The sequence below is a fragment of the Setaria italica genome, chromosome II, assembly GCF_000263155.2.
Source record: "Setaria italica strain Yugu1 chromosome II, Setaria_italica_v2.0, whole genome shotgun sequence".
NCBI lineage: Eukaryota > Viridiplantae > Streptophyta > Magnoliopsida > Poales > Poaceae > Setaria > Setaria italica.
The window spans coordinates 9,333,426-9,346,659 of NC_028451.1; the positions used below are offsets into that span (position 1 = coordinate 9,333,426).

Consider the following 13,234-nt stretch of genomic DNA (forward strand, 5'->3'; position numbering starts at 1 on the left):
ACATCAAGAGCTTGGTCCCCGTCGTCCTCGACCCTGAGTCGCCCTCCTACGCCCGCTGGCGGGACATGGTCCTGCTCATTCTCCGCCGTTACGCCCTCGACGACCACGTCCTCACCGACACCTTCCCTGCGGCCCGGACAGCTGCGTGGGTTCGCCTCGACAGCATCGTCCTGTCGTGGATCCTGGGGACCATCTCCCTCGACCTCCACGATCTCGTCCGCGGCACCCCCGACACCACCGCCCGCCGGGCCTGGCTGGCGCTCGAGGGTCAGTTCCTGGGCAACGCCGAAGCCCGGGCCCTTCGTCTCGATGCGAGCTTCCGCACCTTCGTCCAGGGCGACCTCTCCGTTGGTGAGTTCTGCCGGAAGATGAAGACCATGGCGGACTCCCTCGGGGACCTTGGCTGGGCCGTGGAGGACCGGATCTTGGTTCTCAACGTTCTTCGCGGCCTCAGCGACCGCTACGCCCACCTCCGCACCTGGATCACCCGGCAGCGACCTTTCCCCACCTTCCTCCAGGTCCGGGATGATCTTGTCATGGAGGAGCTTACTCAGGGCATCCAGCCCGGGTCCCTTCCTGCGCCGGGGTCCGCGTCTTCCTCGACCGCGCTTGCTGTGACTCCACCGCCACGACCCTCCGCTTCGCCACCGTCGTCCCTTCTTGGTCCCCCCCCTCCTGGGCCGAGCGGGGGTGGGGGGGGCCGTGGCGGCCGCCGTCGCCGTGGTGGGGGACGTGGTGGGGGGCGCGGTGGGGGCACACCGGCGGGCACACCGACGCCTCCACGGGGTTCTCCCTGGCCGTCCTTTACCCACCCATGGTCAGGGCGCATCTCTATGTGGCCTTTCCAGGCCACCGGCGAGCCTCGTCCACCGGCCGCCATGCTCGCTGGCGCTGTCCCAGCTGCTCAGTTCGCGTCGCCGTGGGCTCCTCCTCAGTTTGCGTCGCCGTGGGCTCCTCCTCCCGGGGCCTCGCCTGGGCCTGTCGGATGGGACCCGACTGCCTTGGCACGCTCCTTCGGCACCATGGCCCTGACTCCTCCAGTCGGTCAGGACTGGATCGCAGACTCGGGTGCCACTTTCCATACTACACCCGACCCTGGTATACTCACTTCCGTTCACCCTCCTTCTTCCTCCCACCCCTCGTCCATCATGGTCGCAAATGGTTCTTGTCTTCCTGTCACCTCCATGGGTACTGCTCACACTCCCGGTTCTTTTCGAGTTTCTGATGTTCTTGTTGCTCCCTCCATGGTTCACAACCTTCTTTCTATTCGCCGTTTTACCACTGACAATTCCTGTTCTGTTGAATTTGACTCTTCTGGTCTTACTGTGAAGGATGTGGCTACCCGGCGACCTCTTCTCCGCTGTGACAGCACCGGGCCCCTTTACTCCCTCCGATTTCCTGCGTCCACTTCTTCCGCTTCGCCCTCCGCTTCTTCAGCCGCTTTTGCTACCACAGCTTCTTCCACTACATGGCACCGGCGTCTTGGTCATCCTGGCCGTGCTGTCCTGACACAGCTTAGTCATAATTCCGATATACCACGTACTCGGGCTCCTGATGAGCACCTGTGTCAGGCGTGCCAACTGGGCCGTCATGTTCGACTTCCTTTTCCTACCTCTTCTTCACATGCGACCCATGTATTCGACCTTGTACATTGCGATCTATGGACATCTCCTGTTCTAAGCATTTCTGGCTACAAGTACTATCTTATTGTGGTTGATGATTTCTCTCATTATTCTTGGACTTTTCCCTTGCGTGCCAAGTCTGATACTTTTCCCACACTTCTCCACTTCTTCGCTTGGGTGTCCACTCAGTTCGGTCTCACCATCAAGGCCGTCCAGTGTGACAACGGCCGCGAGTTTGATAACACCACCTCACGTGCCTTCTTCCTCTCTCACGGCGTGCACTTACGCATGTCGTGTCCCTATACCTCCTCCCAGAACGGTAAGGCTGAACGCATGATTCGTACCACGAACGACACCATGCGCTCTCTTCTGTTCCAGTCTTCTCTCCCTGCCCCTTTTTGGGCTGAGAGTCTTCACACCTCCACCTATCTCCTTAACCGCCTACCTTCTGTTGCCTGCCCCGCTCCCACTCCACACCACGCTCTCTTCGGTACCTCCCCCCGTTACGATCACCTTCGGGTCTTCGGGTGTGCGTGTTATCCTAACACCGCAGCCACCGCTCCTCATAAGCTGGCTCCCCGTTCGACTCAGTGTGTCTTCCTCGGGTACTCCCCGGATCACAAGGGGTACCGTTGCTTTGACCTCTCTTCTCGGCGGGTCCTCATCTCTCGCCACGTGGTGTTTGACGAGTCCGTCTTCCCTTACTCCACCACCACCCCACCTTCTTCCACCTCCGACCCTGATCTCTCCTCCCTGTTTCCCACTGACCCGGTGGACCAGCCACCGCTACCATTCTGTCCTGCAGGTACTGCTCCACCGTGGTTCTCCTCGGGCTCGACGTCCACCGGTACTGTCCCTGACCCTGCGCCCAGCACGGGTTCGACGGTGCCGGCCTCTGGTGCTGCTTCTTCCCCTTCGCCCTGCGCGGGACCGGTGGCACCGCCCGCAGCACCTGCTGTCCGGTTTGCGCAGCCCGTCCGCGTCTACCAGCGCCGGGCGCGGCCGGCTCCACTGGACCTGCAGCCGGCCCCGCCACCGCCGTCGCCACCTCAGTCATCGCCGGTGGACTCTTCTCCGCCGGCGACGCCTACACCACCTCCACCGGCCCCGACTGCCCGTGTCGCGCCGACGGTGTACCATCCGCCTCTCCTACACCGACACCCGAGTCACGTTCACCCTATGGTGACGCGACTTGCGGCTGGTACCCTGCAGCCCCGGGCTCTTTCAGCGATGCCCGGCGCGCCGCAGGTTTCTCCTGTACCCTCCTCCGTCCGCGGCGCCCTGTCGGATCCTCACTGGCGCCGCGCGATGGAAGAGGAGTACGCGGCGCTCCTCGCCAACCAGACTTGGGATCTGGTGCCCCGTCCGCCTGGCTCCAACGTCGTCACCGGCAAGTGGATCTGGACTCACAAGCGGCGGGCTGATGGTACTCTTGAGCGGTACAAGGCTCGCTGGGTCCTCCGGGGTTTCACTCAGCGCCCTGGTGTCGACTACGACGAGACGTTCAGTCCGGTGGTCAAGCCAGCTACTGTCCGGACTGTTCTCTCACTGGCTCTCTCCCGCTCCTGGCCCGTGCATCAGCTCGACGTCAAGAACGCCTTCCTGCACGGCACTCTGACTGAGACTGTTTACTGCAGCCAGCCAGCGGGGTTTGTTGACTCTTCTCGGCCTGATATGGTTTGCCGGCTCAACAAGTCACTTTATGGCCTCAAGCAGGCCCCTCGAGCTTGGTATTCGAGGTTTGCTGCCTACCTCCTGACGCTGGGCTTTGTGGAGGCCAAGTCCGATACTTCGCTGTTCATTTATCACCATGGAGCTGAGACTGCTTATCTACTGCTCTATGTTGATGACATTGTCCTCACTGCCTCCAGTCCGTCCCTCCTACGGCGGATCATCACCTCGCTTCAGCAGGAGTTCGCTATGAAGGATCTGGGTGTGCTCCATCATTTTCTTGGGGTCACTGTTGAGCCTCGTCAGGCCGGCCTCTTTCTTCACCAGCGGCAGTATACTCTTGATATCCTGGAGCGAGCTGGGATGACTGACTGCAAGCCCTGCTCCACTCCAGTTGATACTCAGGCCAAGTTGTCAGAGGCCGCCGGCACTCCTGTGACAGATGCTACTGCATACCGGAGTCTGGCTGGGGCCCTTCAGTACCTCACCTTCACCAGGCCAGATATCACTTATGCAGTTCAGCAGATTTGCCTTCACATGCATGATCCCCGAGAGCCCCATCTCACTGCTCTGAAGCGCTTACTCCGTTACCTCCGGGGCACTGTGGACTACGGCCTCCTTCTTCACCGGTCTCCCTCCACTGAGCTTGTTGTCTACACCGACGCTGACTGGGCCGGGTGTCCGGACACTAGGCGCTCTACCTCCGGCTACGCCGTCTTTTTGGGCGGCAACCTGGTGTCCTGGTCGTCCAAGCGTCAGCCGGTGGTCTCCCGCTCCAGTGCCGAGGCGGAGTACCGCGCTGTCGCTAACGGCGTGGCTGAGGCATCCTGGCTTCGGCAGCTCCTTGTCGAGCTCCACACTCCTTCTTCCCGGAGCACTCTTGTCTACTGCGACAACGTCAGTGCGGTGTACCTCTCCACCAACCCTGTTCAGCACCAGCGGACCAAGCATGTGGAGATTGACCTTCACTTCGTCCGGGATCGGGTCGCCATCGGCGATGTTCGGGTCCTCCACGTCCCGACCACCTCTCAGTTTGCTGACATCTTCACCAAGGGCCTCTCGTCACCCGCCTTCACCGAGTTTCGCTCCAGCCTCAACATCACCTGTGGCTAGTTGCGTCTTGGGGGGGCTTGTGTGTGTGCCTTTCTTTTCATGTCCAGTCTGCAACTCCGCTGCGTCGGTAGTTCAGACTGCGGGGGAGTGTTGGTGTACTATGTGTATTAGGGCCCAATAGGCCCATGTAAGACATCTACATAGCTACCCTCTAGGGTTAGCCCATAATCTATCTATTACCTTATAGTATGTATGTACAATATTAAACGTTTTACCAGTTATTACTGTCATCTGCCTATGAATCAATTAAGCATTACAGAGAACAAGGAGGTTGTTGTATCTTTGGTGTTTAAGTGTAGTGTGTGTAATTAGGATATCTTTGATGTTTATCCACCTAGGACGGATTATGTATCTTTTCAACTGAATTCTCTCTTAATGAATAATCTCCTGCCATCCATTTTGAAAAAAAACGCTTTGCATACCTGTGTGCTTAGCCCATTTTATATACTTTCTGCAGATTGACCTAAAGACTCTTATTATGAGCTCTCATATGTAATTTCCTTTTTCCTCATATTCTACACTAGAACTTGGGTTTTATGGATTATATTTTAGCAGACACTTGCACTCCATACTCTGACCTTTCTTTTTAAGGATGTTGAAATAATTCACAATCTGAAGCTTAAGGTTTTGTATGGAAAGAAAATGTCCTCATTCACATAGCTCGTGGTGTGACAATGGATGCTGTTGTGGGAGCAGGGGAACTGCAGAAGATCGTTCCGTTGCTCTTCAGTTGTCCAGCCAGCTAGTGCTCTGCAATTTGAGAGGTTTCGTGCGACGAACCTGCATCCATAATCTATACTCCTCCCTCCTAAATTAGGTCAATTTGACTTTTCTTCGAGCATCTATGAATCTAAAAAACCAAAACGACATACAATTTGAACGAAATGAGTACTACGACCTACAATTTAAACGAAATGAGTACTTGTTTACTAGTTTGCAGTTGCTACCGCCTATTCTGAATGGATGGGACTAAACCCAGGGTATAGAAGAAACTGGGGAACAACTAGCGAAAAATAGCCGAATTCGGATGCACAGCCACTGGCGAAAAAAAACTTTTAAAAAAATTTGACCTGCGACAGCGATCCCTGAACTCTGGCGTGAACGCTAATCCTTGCCGGAGAAGAAGGGTCACCGGAGAAAGATGTACGAAATTCGAACCCCAAATCAGCCACTAGAAAAAATAACACATTTGTTATACAAGACAAGAATTCGATAAAATATATGGGTACATGATTTAAAATTTCCACAGGCAGAGACAAATAAAATCACCCCTATTCATAATGTCATATTCGAATTCATGTCAGAAAATGTAAGGAAGAAAAGAAATGCACACCATAATAAACTCCGTCAAAGGCCCATTGTGAAATGGACTCTGTTGGATGGAGGCCCATGTTATTACTAATTGCTGGCCCATCCAAGTTCATAGACCCAACCAACCAACCCACCCACTTGCTTGCTGAATCCCCACAGGAAAGCCCAGCGCCAATCACTCTCGTCGGCCGATCCCCTCCATTCTCGGCCGCGCCGCCCGCCTCCCCGCGCCGCTGTCGATCTCTCCGCCCGCCGCCCCGATCGGCCGATCAGGGTAAGATCCTCGCCACCGCGCTAGCTTCCGTTACGTGCAGCTTCGACCTCTCCGATTTCTGATTCCTGACTCATGGGCGATTATGCTTGCTCGGTCAGATGTCCCCGCCGACCACCCGGGCCATGCGAGCCCGCGCCGCCGCCAGCTCCGACAGGATCCCCCCGGACGTGCTCTTCGACGTCCTGCTGTGCCTCCCGGCGAGGGATCTCTGCCGCCTCCGCGCCGTCTGCCGCTCCTGGTGCGACCTCACCGCCGGCGACCCGCTCTTCGTCACGGCGCACGCGGCGCACCATCCGGGGCCCCTCTTCCTGGCAAAGTTTCGGGACGACAAGGCGAGCATCTACGTCGTCGATCTGTCCGGCAGCGTGGTGAAGCGGATCCCCGGCGCTGGTGGCGGCCCTTCCCACCGGCTCCTCTGCACGCGCCTGAACCTTGCCTGTGTGGCTACTGACTGGAACAGATGCAGTGTACTGAATCCGGCTACTGGAGCTGTTCAGGTCCTGCCTGAGATCCTGGCAGAGGAGCACATCAATCGTGTGAATTTGAGTAATCCTTACACATTCTTTGCGCTTGGGCGCGTCGCCGCCACAGGAGAGCACAAGGTGCTCCGGATGTTCAACCGGCTTGGTTTTTACAACGGTGGCCAGCAGCTCTTTGAGGTGTTTACGGTCAGTGGTGGTGATGGTGATGCAAGGTGGAGAGGCCGGCAAGGCCCTGGTCTCTTTATTGACGAGTGCAGTGGTACTGTCATTGATGGGGTCGTGTATTTCTTGACCAACAAAGTTTATGATGGTGCCCGTTGTGGGATTCGACCGGACTATATCGTTTCTTTCGACCTGGGAAAGGAGGAGTGGAGGAGAGATCTCCGAGGACCGATAAGTAGCAATGTTGAACATGCCAAGGTGGTACTCTACTTGAGGCGTGATCTTTCTTTGGCTGACCTGAAAGGCTCGCTAGTTCTTGCAGACCAGCGAGACCAACCTTTTACCATGGACATATGGTTTCTATCGAACTTTCAGAATGGGCTTTGGGTGAAAGAGTACCACATCCGGACTGAATCGATAATCTCAAGGTTGGGAGGTGAGTACCATCTAAAACCATTGTTGGTGTTGGATGATGGGAGGTTGGTTCTTTATCTAGCAAGTAAAGGACTGCTGTTCATATGTGACCCAGGAACCAACACTTTTGCACAAGTGGATAAGAGATGCCTTGATTCAGTTGCTGTGTATACAGGAAATCTCTTGAGTTTAGGGGAGGGTGACATGGTGTAGTATTGTCATAGGATGATACTCAAATTAGCTCATGTCTGATGCACTTCATAGGAATCACTGAATCACCCTCCTACCTTATGGAACTGGACTTTGTATCCATATTGCTAATGATGAGTAGTTTTTATTGTAAATATATGTAAGTGTTCGATGTTCCCATCTTCCTGTTATCTTTGTTATTATCAAATAAGGCACGGTTATGCACACATATTTGAACATATGTCACTGCCTAGGTGCAATGGTACATGTTTCTGCTGCATCGATAGTTGCTTATTGTACGTGTTGTAGCTATATTTGCTTATTAGTCTGTGCAAATTCTTCAAGTGTTTGCCTGCATTAAATGGGTTCTTTTGTATTAGAATATATCTGAATTTGAAAATGCATGGTCATGTTGACATTGGACCTTAAATGTTATACCTTTTTCATCCACTTTGAACTCATTTTACCATTAGCGCTTGCTTTCCTTTTTCAACAGAGTTTGTAAAGTTATGCAGTGGAAGCTCCATTTTGAAGTTGTTATAGCTAAGAAATTGCCTGTCTTTAATTGAGGAGCCTTCCCAAATCACGATTGTCTGGGAGAAGGAAATCATGTTCCTTCAGCAGATCAAACCTTCAGTAGGAAATTCCCTGATACTGAAGAGCCATATGTGGTCAGCTGCGGGCACCCATTACTGTTTGTCTTTACCCATCCTGCATGTTTTAAAGCTTCAGGCTAGCTCCTTTGCATTTCTTACATAGCTTAACTGCTTTCTCTGAAAAAGCTGAGATGGTATAACTTGGCATTACACTATGCATCACTGAAACCACGATTTGCTTGCTGCTGCGAATGTATGCAGCAAATAGCTTATTCTGTTTACACCCTGAAGCTGTGACGTGCATTAGCTCTCGGTGTACGCGTACCATTCTTTTGCTGTGCACTGGAACATATATCGGGTGTGGATTATTCATTCTTGCTTGCTTCTTTGTGTGAGGTTCGAATTTGAACTTTGTTCATAATTTGAAGGATACATGTATTTTAAAAGTAATAAACCAACCTGGGCCTAGACTTATAGCATGCGTTTGGTTTTGGGATGATGTGGGTTGGGTTGGAGCCGACCCACTTTTATGGGTTGGAACCGACCCATCCCGTGTTTGGATGGGTGGGTTGGAGCCGACCCAGTCTTTTGTTTGGTTGGAGAAATTGAGAGGGTTGGATGGATGTCCTTTTAACACCGTTAGTTGTGGGGCCCACTGGTCAGTCGTGGGGCCCACCTGTCAGCCTCTTATTTCCCCCCTCCCTTCCATCTTCTTCCTCCTCTCCTCCCGCAACCCATCCTCCTTTAGTCCCCGGCCACCGGCGCGCCCCCCTGCCCTGCTCCCTGCGCCGCCATCCCCCACCTGCGCCGCCACCGCCGCCTCCCCAGGTCCCTGCGCCGCCGCCCCAGACCCCCGCGCGCCGCCGCCCATGCCTCCCCAGCTCCCTGCGCCGCGGCCCCGTGCCTGAGCCTCCTCTCCGCGCCGGCCCGAGCGGCCCCACCGCCAGCCAGAACCCGCCCCCGCTGCCGGCCTCAGCTCCCTCCCCGCACCGACCTGAGGGGCCGCGGCCATGGGGCGCCGCGGGGTTGGAGCCACAGAGGAGCTGCGCCGGCGGCCATGGGGCAGGCGGCTGCGGGAGGGCGCCGGGCGAGCGGAGGGTGGGCTGGCGGTGGGTAGGCGGCGGTTGGGTCGGGCGGATAGCGGCGGCGTGGTGAGAAAAGAAGGAGCAGATACGCGAGAACGGATGACGACGCCGTCCAACTGGGTCGAGACGGTCCCTTCGTTTTGGAAGAACCGGATGAACCCAGATATTGAGGGAATATTCCCGATATGGGATAAACCCAACCCACTTCTTCTCCAACCAAACATGGGTCGAAGTGGGTCAGCTCCAACCCAACCCACTTCGACCCACTAACCAAACACACGGATAGCTAGCTAACCGACGATGGACGAAGGGCAACCAACAAAACAATAAAGCCCATCCTGGCCCAAGAAATAATTCGGCCTGATCCACAACTCCCTTTCATTCCTTTTCGATCCAGAGGCGGAGCGGACGAGCTGGAGGCCCAGCCACGATTGCGGGCGGGCCTCTACCTGCCTGGATGGGCCCAAGGAGCGCACGAGCCCAGTTGTTGACACGAACCTGCTTCCTCCAAAGCCCGCCCCAGGTCCAGTGCGTCCTTTCTCAGTCCAACATTCTTTCTTCCGGGCAAGATATTTTCATGTGTTGAGCCTAGTTATTAGTACTGTAGTTAGTTAGTAGTGTTTCTTCTTTATGGTAATTTCTTAAAAAATCTGTTACATTTTATATTGCCATTACATTTCTTTCTTCAAAAATTTTTAGTTGCACCAAAAAGAGTTTATATTAGTGTTCTTTATTATCTCCGTTCTTAATATCCTTATGAAACTCATATCAATTTCATACACTTCTATTTTTGTTATTTTTTGTTCTTGACATTTTCTTCTTATTATCTTCTCATTTCTTGTTTTATATTTATTGTGTTAAATTCATTTGGATCCCCCACCCCTCCACTTATGTTTCTATTATATTTTTTATTTGTTTGTATAACATATTTTGAATTATTCTTGTTGTGTAGTTGTATTATTTTGGTAGATAATTTATTGTTCCTCTATATATTATTGTATACTTTTGCACTATTGTTTTTGTTCACATCATCATGGGATGTCGTTCGAATGCCCATTGCATGCATGGAATGTTCCATAGTTCCATAGATTCAATATATTTTTAAATTTATAAATTTGGATTGTTCCATAGTTCCATAGATTCAATATATTTTTAAATTTATAAATTTGTCTGTACACATTTTATATACTTTTATATTAGTTTGGATTGAAATTGTTAGTCAACCCCTAATACAAAGCAATTAGCTCTAATTCATGTTTTTAGCTCTAATTCATATTTTTAAGAAACAATTAAATAATTAAATCAGAGGCCTGATCATGAAGCCCTTGGACAACCGCAGGCCAAAATGAAAAAATAAGTGCGGCCCATAACTACACTTGTCACACAGGCCTGCCCAACACTTGCTACTTACTGCCGGGCCTGTTGACAAATGAGCGCGCACCTGCCGCAGGAGGCCACAACCCAGATGGCAGGCACTGTCGCAGCTGCTGCTGGCCTACGTGCAACGCTGATACTCCCCTGGCGAAGCCCAGCAATGTTGTAGATCAAAATTCGTGATTTTCGACGGGGAGCGAAGAAATTGATTTCCGAGATTTTTTTTGAAGATTTCAATTATACTATCATTATTTACATTGAGCAGACCATATGTGTCAAGCCTGCTTCTCCTTCTCAGAGAACCATAGTCGAATCTAGCGTTGGGTTTCAATCTTTCCCCTTCAAACATGGTCCACCCCTCATTTAGGGTTTGTTAGTTTAAATTCCACCTTGGAGTTGAGTGAAGTCAGCCAGACACCTTAGCTCCATCAACTTTTGAAGCAGCCCAACTCTATACAGTTGGTGGGGTTGTAGTGTATTTTCTTGAAGCACTTCTTTTTGCAACTCCAACAACCTCCAAAATGAACCTAGGAGTGGAGTTGTGGGATAATAATTATCCACCACTGCTACCGGTTACATATTCAAACCGCTTCATTCTATCTCCCAACTCTTTTCCCCACATCACCTTGTCCTCCCTCTCATGCCTCTAGCATTGCCCTCCCTCTCGCGCCTCGTTGCCACCCTCTTCCTCCGGTGGCAGCAAGCCGCAGAGGCGCCCATCCCTCCTGCCCTCCCTACTAGCCAGCACGCAGCCGGCCCCCATCCCGCGCCTCCGCCGCCGCCCGCATCCCAGTGCACCGCAATCCTCCAGCGCACGCGCTGCTAGCCCCCATCCTGCGTGCGGCTACCGCCCACACTGCACCAGTTATCCCGCACCAAAGCAGATTGTGAGACTTACAAGCATGGGACCTGCAACCAAGGGCAACAAATGGCAATCAACCTGAAAAATCTCTTTTCTGGAGCTAGGGCAACCTTGCTAACCAAATACCATATCCAGACAGCTCCAACTCCATGATGAGCTAGCTCCAACTGGAGTTTTGCAATAGAGCAAGAAAACCTAAAGTTGGAGCCATACTAAACAAGCCCTTAATTAAAACCAAAGTATGCTTAAGCTGGGTTTCCAACTAGAAAAGATTAATATACATACATTAAAGTGTAAATAACCGTGTAAATTTAGAATTTAGTATACTCTTAGCAAAATTTGGTAGTGATACCTGCAACCAGAGAGCTACCTCAGATGCGGTACATCTACCATATGCTGTGGGAGTGTGGGTAGATATATGGTAATGAACCAACCATTCCTTCACTTAATAAAAACTGCATGATAAGTAAGATTTGATGTGTGTCTACCTCGAGTTTATGTAGCCATTGAGTATATACTTAATTATAAGTTAGAACTCGAGATTATGTGCGTACAACTGCCGCACTTGTTTTTCGACATTGGTAAGGCGATGACTCATGTATGTAACCTCATCAGTTCCTTCTATTTTAGTGATAGAACAATGATGGTGCTGATGCCTAATACTGTATAATGTAATTTTTGCTCGTGAACAAAAACAGGACAGGACTTGCATGGAGGGAGCCAGAGCTGGAGGGAAGGAGAGAACTTGACTTGATTTCCTCATGCATGCATTATTCGTTGTATCTGGCCACAAAAATACAGGCACTACGGGAAACAGAAGCTTTAAAAACACTCGGCAAAGGCTTTGCCGAGTGTAACACTCGGCAAAGAGCACACGGCAAATTTTGTGTCGGCAAAGACTAGTTTGCCGAGTGTCAAAACTCGAGCACTCGGCAAACATTTTGCCGACGGCCAAAAAACACTCGGCGAAAAGATGTACTCGGCGAAATGCGCGCTAACGGCGTCGGGGTAACGGCGGGTTTGCCGAGTGCCAGACGGGAGGCACTCGGCAAACACCGGGTCTTTGCCGAGTGCCAACACTCGGCAAAGACCGGACCTTTGCCGAGTGTCACCGACTGGGCACTCGGCAAAGCCGGCCCCCTTTGCCGAGTGTTAGGGTGGGCACTCGGCAAAGCCGGCCCTCTTTGCCGAGTGCCTCGCGCCTGGCACTCGGCAAAGACCACTTGTTTGCCGAGTGCCTTGCCCCTAGCACTCGGCAAACAAGCTTTCCTACACCTGGGAAAAGCCTCTTTGCCGAGTGTTAAGGCCAAAACACTCGGCAAAGGCCCCTCTTTGCCGAGTGTTACACTCGGCAAAGTGACCAGAACCCCCCCTTTTTCGACATTTTGCCACGTATAACGGACCCCTCTCAATTCACAATACACATATCACAGGCATTTGTAATAAACAACCACATGGATAATTCACAACCACAGGCATAATTCATAAACACCACAGGCATAATTCAACATAAGCACGAAATAATCCATAAATCCAAGTTCTTGTCACAATTTAGTTTCCACATTGTTCACAACCAAGTCTACTTCCGTGGAGGCCAAGGAGACCACTGCGACAAATCTTGATCTTCATTATTCGAAGCCGCCGATTGATTCTGCACATAGGATAGGACATTCTGAGCTAACATCTAAAGTTGTCAAATTTAAACTATTGAATCTTAAGCACAATGTGTCAAGTGACTCACAGGAGTAGTCGTGGGTGGCTGAGGCGGAGGGAACATCATCGGCGGTGGCGGAGGCAAAGACTGTCCCATGCTCGAAGCAAAGTTCTGCATGTACTGGAACATCTGCTCCATCCTAATCCGGTTTTCCTCCTCCATCCTCCGCCGCATTTCCTCCATCTACGCCTCCATCTGCGCCTTAATCTCCTTTTGTTTATTCCTTGATTCTTCCACCTGGGCCTACAATATTTCATTGCAATGTTATAATGCAAAGCTAAAGTATAACAACAAACGGACGATGAATGGAAGAGAAAGAACCTGTAGAGCCTCCATCTGGAACTATGCAGCGGTGGGTCGTGGCC

General features: G+C 51.9%; 1 protein-coding gene and 1 long non-coding RNA gene across 2 annotated transcripts; both read left to right on the forward strand.

Annotated features, from left to right (window-relative positions):
• Positions 1–632: 632 nt before the first annotated feature.
• LOC105913842 lies at positions 633–1,683 on the forward strand. Its single transcript, XR_001163335.2, has 2 exons — positions 633–1,098; positions 1,332–1,683. It is a non-coding gene; the product is annotated as an uncharacterized LOC105913842 (long non-coding RNA).
• A 3,984-nt stretch (positions 1,684–5,667) lies between these two features.
• Positions 5,668–7,518, forward strand: LOC101779925. The gene is made up of 2 exons (XM_004955872.3): positions 5,668–5,991; positions 6,090–7,518. Exon 2 carries the CDS (start codon positions 6,090–6,092, stop codon positions 7,260–7,262), a length of 1,173 nt encoding a protein of 390 aa, XP_004955929.1. The 5' UTR covers positions 5,668–5,991; the 3' UTR covers positions 7,263–7,518.
• The last annotated feature ends 5,716 nt before the right edge of the window (positions 7,519–13,234 follow it).

Excerpts from the sequence above, each read along its gene's own strand:
- LOC101779925 (XM_004955872.3), top strand. The coding sequence starts at position 6,090 with ATGTCCCCGCCGACCACCCGGGCCATGCGAGCCCGCGCCGCCGCCAGC.